The 11730-nt window shown below is 39.6% G+C and overlaps 1 protein-coding gene across 1 annotated transcript in view; it reads left to right on the top strand.

Annotated features, from left to right (window-relative positions):
- The first annotated feature begins 498 nt into the window (after positions 1-498).
- USP8 (ubiquitin specific peptidase 8) overlaps positions 499-11730 on the top strand; it is a 35001-nt gene continuing 23769 nt past the window's right edge. Inside the window, exons 1-2 of the mRNA XM_065411640.1 lie at positions 499-603; positions 11292-11467. Coding sequence (XP_065267712.1) covers positions 11364-11467 — 104 coding nt within the window. The 5' untranslated portion in view covers positions 499-603; positions 11292-11363. The remainder of the gene's footprint in view (positions 604-11291; positions 11468-11730) is intronic.

Genomic DNA, 11730 nt, shown 5'->3' with positions numbered 1-11730 from the left:
AAGGGGGCTTTGTGCTCAAATCTGAGCCATGGACAACTTAGTGTGCAGTGTAAACATACACCACCCCCTGAGTCTGGAATCCTGAGTCCTAGTGCTCAGTTCTGACCAGGCGCCTTCCTACAGCCTGGTACAAGGCCCGGATCATTGGGCTAGACTAGCTCTGACAGCCTGACTCGCTCCGCCACACGCCTTCCCACAGCCTGGTACAAGGCCCGGATCATTGGGCTAGACTAGCTCTGACAGCCTGACTCGCTCCGCCACACGCCTTCCCACAGCCTGGCGCAGAGCCCAGGCCTCCTGACTCCTGCTCTCTCCAGATCAGCGCACGCTCCTTCCCACACGTCCTAGGGTCGCAACCCAGGGTCCTGACGCTGGTACCTGGCTGGTTCACCGGCCCCTAGCTTAGCCCGGGAGTGTCTCCCCGCCCTCGGGGGATGTGCCCCGGCTAGGCTGCCCGAGAGCGCCCGCCCTCGCAGGGGGAGTGGGAGGAGCCCACTCGAGTTCCGCCTCAGCAGTTATGGCCGCGTAGAGTCTCCTCAGCGGTAGTGCTCGGACATGGGCCTGCCCCGGGCCGGCAGCTTGAGGCAGCGAGTCTCTTCGGCGGTGAGTACGGATCCGGCCGCCCGCCTGCCTGGGCCTGGCGGCCGGGCTCGAGGGCAGAAAGCGAGTGAGAGGCCCGGATGGGAGACGGCCTCTTCCTCCGGCCGTAGAGCCGCTCGGACCACGGTGCGGACTCGGCTGTGAGGGCTGCAGGGCTCCCTTCTCAGCAGCCGGAGGCAGGTCCTGGCTCGGGGGCAGCCCATCGCGTACCCCGACTCCTGAGGCGATCCGAGGTCGGGGGCTGCCCAGGCCGGGCTGTGCAGGACAGTCGTGCGGGCTGGTGAGGGACAGGGGCTCAGTGTGGGCGCATGGGGGACAGCGGGGCTGGTCGGGGACCAGGAGGAGAGAATGGCTGGAGGCCCTTCAGGACAGGAGAGGGTGGTGGGGGTATTGGTTAGCGCAGGGGACTGGAATCCAGGCCTGTTCCTGACAGCCAGTAACTTGCTTGTGTGACCTTGTCACTTAATCCTCTTCAGCCTCAGTTTACCAGTAGGTAAAATGGAAATGGCTCTAGGCACCTGATCAGGAGGCTTAATATTTGTAAAGCACTGTAAGAGCTTCAGGTGAAGAGTACTGTGGAAACAGGTTATGATTTTATTTTGATAGTTTAACAAGCATTATGAATGTTTCATGCTGGGTGAAGTATGCAGATTCATAGTTTTGGGAGCTGCCATGGTGTGGTGTCTATTTTGAAGGGTTTGGGTGCCCACAGCTATATCAAAAGGAAACTGTCTGGTTAAAAAACAAAAATTAAAGTAGCCTTGTATTACCACTTTAGTGATTAAAAACCAAAACAGCTTACAATAAGTGGTAGAAAGTTAGATTTTATTGATTGATTTATGGCACCTCACGCAATTTGGATAAATATACAAGTTAGCCAGTTTCACTTTCTGGTTCTCTTATTTTTACAGTAACTTGTTTGGATTGAATTACTTTTCACTGAACTCCCCCCCTCCTTTTTTTTTTTTTTTAAAGTCACTAACTTTTTTAGTAGTTTGGTTTTGTAAACTATTGTTGTGTACACAAATCTAATTTTCTGGCCTAAACTACCTGACATGTATTCATCTAGCAGTCAAGTAAAGGGCTTCCTCAAAAGTGCTAGCGTGCTTTTGAACAGTTGATAGACATGAGCCCTGATCCTGCAATCTGAAATCTTTTCATGCGGATCAGTGGGACTCTGCACTGAAGGACCATATACCCATGTGGAGTTCCATTGGAATCAGTCTCTGTGACTCAGATTGCATGACTGTCCCTAAAACTGTAAAACGTTAATCTTGAAAATTTTAGGAGTAGATTCACAAATCTAATTCTAACGAAACAAGATCAAATATTTGCATGCAGAATGTAGGCAGTAAACTTCTTTTAAAATTGGGAGAAACCTGTCTCCCACTTACTGAATTCTTGGACATTAAATATGTATAAAAAGATTAATTCTTCACTACCTACCAGAACATGGTGTGCAATACTTGGCATGTCAATCTAGGTCAAAAAGACAGCACAGAGGGAGTCATGTTGCAAGTAGCATATTCCATTATTTCCACTGGTTATTCTAGTCACTGCTTACTCATATCCTCTGTAAATACAATCATGTTAATTAGCTATGTAAAAGATCTTTTACACGTAGGTTATTTAGTCTAGAGCTTGGGGTTGGGGTGGGAGGAGTCCACTTGAGTTCCGCCTCAGCAACTATGGCCACGTAGAGTCTCCTCAGCGGTACTGTTCGGACATGGGCCTGCCCCGGGTCAGCAGCCTGAGGCAGTGAGTCCCCTTGGAGGTGAGTACAGACCCTATCCTCCTAACTCTGTCAGTGCAGCATAGCTTCTGGGGGTGTTGTGCTATACTAGGGGAATCTTGGAGGAGCTAGTCAGTCTAGCAGATGTTCTGACATCTGCCAAATGGAGACCAAGGTCCTCCTTGGATGTTGAGCATCACTTCCTGTCTCGTTGAAAGGAACTTTTGGGGAACTTCAGTGAGGTGAACCTTGCCCAATTATGCTTTAAATATTTCCATTAGTAATACCCAAGCAAATTTTCCTGAGGTTTTGAGGTGAAGGGCCTGATCTTGGGATGTATTAAGTACCTGTATCACCCATTGACATCCATTCCTTGGATCTCAGTACCTCTTGGGATCAAGATCTAGATTAACAATCCTCAGGTGTGGAATTGGAGTACAATGTAATGCTCCATCTCCAAATTAATAAGTAAATAAAATAAAATGACTTGTTGAGAGCCATTTTTACTGAAAGTTCTAAAAATTCACAATCAACCTAAAGAAGTAAAAAAATAAATAAGTAAAAGTGGATTCAAATATTGCACTGGCTCCTGAGTTGTCCTGCTTTTCTTTGTGGTTTTGCAATCTCACGTTCCTTTCTTTAAAAAGAAAAAAAGTGTCTACTTTGTGGATGTGTGAAAAACCGAGACAAATGATTCTAAGTCCTTTGGGTTGTGGAGGGGAGCAAGAGAGTAAAGAGGCAGAAGAGGAAAGGCGCATGCACCCACCTTCATAAGAGCAGAGCGACTCCATGCACTCAGGTCTCTGCTATGTTGGGATCTAACAGCCATTCTGCCCAGCATGCTCTCCTCCCAACCTGGTGGGAGATTTCACTTAGCATTTAATATCTGTCTAAAAATGTAACATCTGTTTGAAAAATCAAGTAAAAATGCTTTTATTAGCAAATTGCTTTTGAACTGCACTGCCCACCACTAGGCGGATTGGCACTAGTACAGCAGAAATGGCCAAGACAGCAGAGCTTCTGGGGGTGTCGTGCTACAATAGGGGAATCTTGGAGGAGCTAGTCAGTCTAGCAGATGTTCTGACATCTGCCAAATGGAGACCAAGGTCCTCCTTGGATGTTGAGCATCACTTTCTGTCTCATTGAAAGGAACTTTTGGGGAACATCAGTGAGGTGAACTTTGTAGAGTTTCTAGAGGGTGTCTCAGCCATGCTTGGCCTTTACCATTAGAGCCAAGGATAGAATGTGACCTTTTAGTTTTAGTGGAGTGGTTAAATCAAAATTTAGTTTCCTGGTCATAACAGATTAAATGCTATTTACAAAATGAAGTGAAAACAGTATTCTATGAAAATGTTTGTTTACAAAAAAGTCCCATGCATTTCTTTGTTAACTATCCCCCTAGTTTTTGTAGTATTCAGATGCAGTAATATGGAAATTTGACAACAGCTCAGGTAAATGTTTAAAAAAAGGAGTGTTACTTGCATTAAATATTAAAATAAGATCAATACAGCTCCTGTATATATTATTATTTTAAATTCAGTTTTACTCTGCCCCTAAATTTTCAATATGCTGCAGTAACAACAACACAGAACTGCATTGTCAAAGTTGAAAGAGGGAAGTTTTAGCAAGTAGAGGCCCAATCCTAAAAGAGACGTTCACATGTTATTATTTATATTATTATTATTTTATTTTATTATTATATTATTTTATTATATTATCATGTTTAACTTTACTACTGGGAATAATCCCTTTGAAATCATTGGAACTACTCATGGTAGTAACAATAGGCACATGTGTAAATCTTTGCAGGATTGGGGCCTAAGTAGGCTCTTGGCACTTGGGATGACATTGGAGGGGGCTTAGGATAAACAAACACTAATTGGTTATCTTGTTAAGATGACAAGCAATTAAATAGTTAAAATGGACACTTGTTTTTCTTCAGTATTAACACCTATGATGAGTAGAGTAGTTTACAGCTCTTAGATCTATTGTTTTATACTGTCTGCAGACTCAGGAAGACACTTTACTGATTTAAGTCTAGTCTACATTCAGAGGGTTTTGCTGGTTTAACTATATCAGCGTAGTTAAATCAGTAAAAGCCTTCTAGTGTAGATGCAGATTATTGGTATTAGAGTGCTTATACTGCTGTCACTTATACTTTTATCATATCTCTTTTGACAAATAAAAGTCACACCCCTTACAGACATAACTATGCCTGCAAAACTTTAGAGTGGTAGTAGTGTTGATGTAATATTCTTAGACTTCTATAAGACGTTTGACTTGGTACTGCATGACATTTTAAATAAAAATCTAGAATATAAAATTAACATAGCACACATTAAATGAATTAAAAACTGACTAATTGATAGGTCTCAAGGTAACTAAACAGGGAATCGTCATTGTGTGGGGTGTGTTTCCAGGGAGGTCCTGCAGGGATTTAACATTTTAATCAATACTCTGGAAGAAAACATAAAATCATCACTAATAAAGTATTCAAATGACACAAATTGGGGACGTGGTAAATAATGAAGAGGACAGGTGATTGATTCAGAGCAATTTGGATTGCTTGGTAAACTGGGTGCAAGCAAACAATATGTATTTTAACATGGCTAAATGTAAATGTATACATCTAGGAACAAAGAATGTAGGCCATACTTACAGGATGGTGGACTATCCCAGAAAGCAGTGATTCTGAAAAAGATTTGGGAGTTAAGGTGGATAATCAGCTGAACACGAGTTCACAGTGTGATGCTGTGGCCAAAAAAGGTGCTAATGCAATCCTGGGATGCATAAACGGGAATCTCGAGTAGGAGTAGAGAGGTTATTTTACATCTGTATTTGGCACTGGTGCGACCACTGCTAGAGTCCAGTTCTGGTGCCCACAATTTTAGAAGGATGTTGATAAGTCAGAGGGTTCAGAAAAGAGCCACTGGAATAAGTAGAGAATTAGAGAATGTGTTTTATAGTGATAAACTAATAGATTGAGCTCCCTGAGTCTAACAAAGAGAAGGTTAAGGGGTGACTTGACTACAGAATACAGTAAAAACTATGTTATCCGGCCCTGTACCAACTCCTTCCCAGAGCCTGCACTCCGCACCCCCTCCCATGCCCCAACCCCATGCCCTCAATCTCACTCCCTCTTAGTTAACTGGCATTTTTCACTTACCGGCACCCCCCAGTCCCCCAACATGTCAGATGAACAAAGCTTGTACTGTATAAGTATCTACGTAGGGAACAAATATTTAATAATGGGCTCTTCAATCTAGCAGAGAAAGGTATTACATGATCCTATGGCTGGAAGTTGAAGCTAGACAAATTCAGACTGATAATAAGACACAAATTTTTAATGGGGAGTGTAATTAACACTGGAACAATTTAGCAAGGGTCATGGTGGATTCTCCATCACCAACAATTTTTAAATCAAGATTGGATGTTTTTCTTAAAGATATGCTCTAGGAATTATTTTTGGGAAGCTTTATGGCCTGTGCCATATAGGTGGTCAGACTAGATAATCACAGTGGCCCCTTCTGGCCTTAGAATCTATGCAGCTAATGTACACTGGCTCTTACACTCGGTTCAAAAAATTGTGTTTTTTTGCAACTATAATATCTGGAAACAATTTTCTTAGTGAATGCTTAGACTCTGGAGATCAGTTATGCAGCAAGTGGTGTCTTCTGCGGCAAACTGTCTGTAGACAGGGACCCATGTATCCTGTAATTCCACAAAGGAATTTTGTAAGGGGAATAGCTAGGTCAGGGATTTGGTAATGGGTTATTCAGTTCTTCCCCTGTAGGCTATTAACGCAAATCTAGGATGGGTTGAAGCAGCAGAGTGGCACAAGTACCACTAGTGTTTTAATTGAAGTGGAGGTGGTGAGCTAGGAGTGATTGGGTGAAAGAGTGGGGAAGACACTGAGGGGAAATATTTTAAAAGTAGGAGACTGAAGGAGAGAAAAATTTTAGGAGAGGAGGTAGCATGGCTTGTCATGTTTCCACTCCTGAATGCCAAGCTGAATGCTCTTGTAACTGATCATAAATCAATTTTTCCCTCTGAGGGGATAGTAGCACCCTACCTAGTAACAGTAGTTAGGTAAGACAAGCTTCCGTAGCCAGCCCAATGGAGGGAAGGGAGCCAGTGAGACTTGTCAGCAGTCTGAATTAAATGGTTGACTTTGGGAGCACAGGGTGTGGTAGTGGTTCAGTTTGTCTGAAGAATTGCTGCTAGTCAAAGCAGCAGAGGAATAAATTGCGAACTCTAAACTGTACTGACATATTCCTCAGAGGTATGTAATCACAGGTGACTCTTTTGCAGGAGTGTCTTTCTTGTCACTTAGCTTTTTCTTGAAACTAGAACAAAATTTGAACTCCTTTCTCCAGTAAAGAGCCAATGACTGTTTTTAATCCCTGAAAAGAAGTGTTAAATTTAGGGCTGTCAAGCGATTAAAACAATTAATCATGATTAATCACGCAATTAATCGCACTGTTAAACAATAGAATACCATTTATTTAAATATTTTTGGATGTTTTCTACATTTTCAAATATATTGATTTAAATTACAACACAGAATACAAAGTGTACAGTGCTCACTTTATATTTTTGATTACAAGTATTTGCACTGTAAAAAACAGAAGAAATAGTATTTTTCAATTCACCTAATGCAAGTACTGTAGTGCAATCTCTTTATCATGTAAGTTGAACTTACAAATGTAGAATTATGTACAAAAAAAATTGCATTCAAAAATAAAACAATGTAAAATTTTAGATCCAGCAAGTCCACCGAGTACTACTACTTGTTCAGCCAAACAAGTTTGTTTACATTTGCAGGAGATAATGCTACCCACTTCCTGTTTACAATGTCACCTGAAAGTGAGAACAGGCATTCGCATGGCATTGTTGTAGCTGGTGTCACAAGATATTTACGTGCCAGATGCACTAAAGATTCAGACGTCCCTTCATGCATCAGCCACCATTCCAGAGGACATGCGTCCATACTGATGATGGGTTCTGCTCAATAATAATCCAAAGCAGTGCGAACCGACATGTTCATTTTCATTATCTGAGTCAGATGCCACCAGCAGAAGGTAGTGGTTTTCTTTTTTGGTGGTTCGAGTTCTGTAGTTTCTGCATCGGAGTGTTGCTCTTTTAAGACTTCTGAAAGCATGCGCCACATCTCGTCCCACTCAGATTTTGGAAGGCACTTCAGATTCTTAAACCTTGGGTCGAGTGCTGCGGCTATCTTTAGAAATCTCACATTAATACCTTCTTTGCAGTTTGTCAAATCTGCAGTGAAAGTGTTCTTAAAATGAACAAGATGTGCTGGGTCATCATCTGAGACTGCTATGACATGAAATATATGGCAGAATGTGGGTAAAACTGAGCAAGGGATGTACAATTCTCCCCCAAGGAGTTCAGTCACAAATTTAATTAACACATTTTTTTAACAAGCGTCATCAGCATGGAAGCACGTCCCCTGGAATGGTGGCGGAAGCATGAAGGGGCATACAAATGTTTAGCATATCTGGCATGTAAATACCTTGCATTGCCAGCTACAAAAGTGCCATGCAAATGCCTGTTCTCACTTTCTGGTGACATTGTAAATAAGAAGATGGCAGCATTATCTCCTGTAAATGTAAACAAACTTGTTTCTCTTAGTGATTGGCTGAACAAGAAGTAGGACTGAGTGGACTTGTAGGCTCTAAAGTTTTAAATCGTTTTGTTTGAGTGCAGTTATGTAACAAACAAACAAAAAAATCTACATTTGTAAGTTGTACTTTCACGATAGTGAAAGTCTTAAACCAGTGCCCCATGTACAGATAGAATCAAAGCCATTAATTGTTTGGCAACTAATTTACTCTTAAAAACATCTTGAAAAAAGATAAGGGGAGTGAAGAAACATTTCTGATAGGAAAAGAAAACTAAATCTAGCACTGTGGTGTACATGGCATGATCTTGAGGCTCATAACCACAGCAGAAGAATAGTAAAATCTGGGGAAACATTTGCTTCACTACTGAGAAATTGTACAAATGAATAAGTGGCTCGACTGCTACTCACCTTATTTTCTCATAAAAAACTCTTTAGAATAATTGTGGACCAGATAGAACTCTATATTTATGTAGATTAGATCCCAAATAGAAATTCTAATGTCAATTATTGGGAGATTTTATTAGCATCTTTCCCATTTTACAAATAATTGTCTATTTTCCATATTGTTGTTTTCTAGACTAGGGTTGTTTTCATACCAGTGTCAGAATTCACACTTAAAGTTATAATACTTGTAAGACAGTTTATAATACTCAATTACCTGCTACTGCTAAGAGTTTCAGAGAACATAAAAGTTATGTAACATATTGAACCTTGAAGGTATATTTAGAAAGGACTTAAAGCTTCAGGGAAATGAAGTCTTTATTTACAGTCTTTAGAAAAAAACAGAAGCCAGCTAAGGCTGTCCTCTGAAGATGGATTGAACAAGTAATTTGAAAATCCTATTAAAAAGAGAATGAAATCTTCTCACGTAACTGCAGCATTACCCAAAATTTGCTCCACCCTGTGCAGAAAAGGCTGTTACCTTGCAAGAAGTACTTTTGTGTGTGTGGTATCCAAACCTATCACATTCTTTCAAAGCAATATTTTAAAAGTATTGAATATCTCTGCATCTCTGCATATGCCTTTTAGGGGAAGGTTCTTATTTCTGTATTTCACTTAAACTAAACATTTGATGGATTCTTAAATTTTGATGCCTTCAAATCAAAACTGGATGCCTTTGGGAAGTTATGCTTTAGCCAAACACAAATTATACTTAGTCAAACACAAATTGTTCAAAACAAGGGTAATTGGGTGAAGTTTTATAGCCTCTACAGTATATACAGGAGTTCAGACTAGGTGATTTAATGATCCTTTCTGGCTTTAAACCCTATGAATTTTTGTTGTCGTTAGTGAAATGTGCTCGTTTGAGAACACAGGCATCTGAAGTCTTCCATTTATCCACATCTGAGAATGAGGGGGTAGTTCATTCTCCTTTCCCATTCAATCTTAAGATCACTGCTAAGACTTACAATTGGGGCTTTTAATGTTGTTAGTTTTCTGATATAAGCATCTGACTACTAGGAAATGGGTTGAGACCATCAACTAATTTCACATAGGCCATGAAACAGCCAGATGTGGTAACTACCATAGAACTCTTTATATCACATGATCATAACAATGAAGTAATTTCTGTTGATCACCAAGAGAAGTCAGGCTTTTAACTGACTTATTACTCAATTTTGATAGTAGCCATTCCTAAATTATGGCTGTAAGTTTGAAGAGATCAGTAACAAAGCTTCTTCCTGATGCCAGACCTTGAGGTGTTAAGGTACGTCCTTAACTATATTAAAGATGAATTTAAGCATTGCTTCAGATGACTGTCAGATTATCAAATCAGGAAATAAAAGCAAGAATGTGAAATTACCTCAAAATGATAATACTTAGCACAGAGCAATTTAGGAGATTTGTTTATTCCTTATACAGGGCTAACTAGTTTTCTTTTCTTGATAGTTAATTTTTATGCCCAGACCAGTGTAAGGGCAAGTTTTTAAGATTGGCCCCTTCTGAACCAGTATTCTCTGTGGTTAAATTAGCAAGTCAAGTTCTCCCCCCCGCTTCTTCTTTTTGAGTAAAGAAAAGATACCCTTAAAAAAAAAAAAGTATCGATCCGTATTTTCTCTTTCCATGAAAATTGAACAGTCTGATTTAATTCACAATAAAACAAATCATATTTACTGTAAAATACTAATACCGGATAAGGTGGACATGTGCAAGATGCCCAGCTGTTACGGTGATGGCTGCCTGGAGGAATCTTCCATATGAAAAACATAAAAGCAATTATGTCTAAGCTAGTTATTAATACCTAGAGAGGTGTGGCAAAGATGTTGCAAATTTATGGATTATTGCAGCTTGCCTTCTCTTGGTGTGAGCTCTCTCTGCTACCTGTGTATTACCAGTCACCTTTCTTGGGCAATGTCTATGTGCAGAGGTCAGCCATAAGCAAGTCATAAATCAATTATCCTTTTAAGATTATGAATACATAAAAAGTCAATTTCTTTCTGATATACTTACTGGCTTTACATTAAAATGAATCTTTGCAGGATAAAGTAGATTTTTCTCCTCCTAAATTTCAGAATTACTTTCTCTCTCCTCCTGTTGTGCCATGGAGACATCAGATTGCTCCCATTCCCAATTATTTTCCTAGAATTATATTTTAATAACTCCCCCATCATTTTTTGAGGGATTTATTTATATTCATACAAAAATTCAAATAAATCTGTCTGGCATTGGTAGCACATAAGACTAGTAACAGGACTCTGAGGCAATTAACATTTAAATGGTTATATCCTAAACTTCTATGGTAATGTTCCTCCTCTTCTGGAAGAGTATTAAAGCTCAGGGCAATACCAGACAAATTAACAAATCTCCTATTACAGATACAAAATGTAAAAGTATGATAGCTTCCTGTAGTACATGACAATTTGTTTTTTAAATTAAGAAAAAGCTTTTCTATGTAATTAGTAATTTAGTATTAATATTTTATTTAACAGGTTACACTTAACACTATTAAAATAATATAGATAAGTGTTAAAAAATAGCAGTGCCACAATTTTGTCAATTCTTTCCAATTCTATAATTGACAGATTAGGCACTACAGTTCTGTTTCATAAAATCCAAGTATGCCCAATGATTCAATTAAGTTAAAAACTGTGCTTTTACATTTCATTAGGTTTTCTTTATTGCATAATTTCCAGAGGGTTCTATTACTAATAAGCTCTTCATTTGAAGTTGAGCAAATCTGTATGTTAAGCTAATTAATCATGTAGATTTATTGCATTTAACTCCTTATGCTTCATGTTAAAAACCTATATTTTAAAAATCAGTTGAAGACATTAACAGAATGTGTTCAATAATATCCTCTTTTTCTATTTTCAGAAAAACATCAATATTGGAGACATTTAAACAGCCATACTATCCTTGAAGGGACATAAGTAACCATACATTAACATGCCTGCTGTGGCTTCTGTACCTAAGGAACTGTACCTCTGTACTTCACTGAAAGATCTTAACAAGAAAACAGAAATAAAAGCAGAGAAGACCAGTACAAAAAAGTATGTGAATTTCCTTGTTTAATTGGCTTTGTATTAATTGTTCAAATTCCACAGCTAAGTAACAAGTGATGCAGTGTTTAATACTCTTCTATACGGATGGTGATAATGTAGACCAGTTTTCTAAGTAAGCATTAACTCATTAAGTAGCAATGCTGCACTTCTGGCCAAATTCCAGCTCAGGTTGTGTACATAAATTCCCTCTGGAGTTTCAATTCAATAGCATAGCTTCCCTCAGTCCTATATAGTGTTGCTCTGGATTGTCA

Source organism: Emys orbicularis, chromosome 10, assembly GCF_028017835.1.
Source record: "Emys orbicularis isolate rEmyOrb1 chromosome 10, rEmyOrb1.hap1, whole genome shotgun sequence".
NCBI classification, from domain to species: Eukaryota; Metazoa; Chordata; order Testudines; family Emydidae; genus Emys; species Emys orbicularis.
Note: the sequence above shows the minus strand (reverse complement) of the source record. Positions and strands in the feature narration are given on the sequence as shown.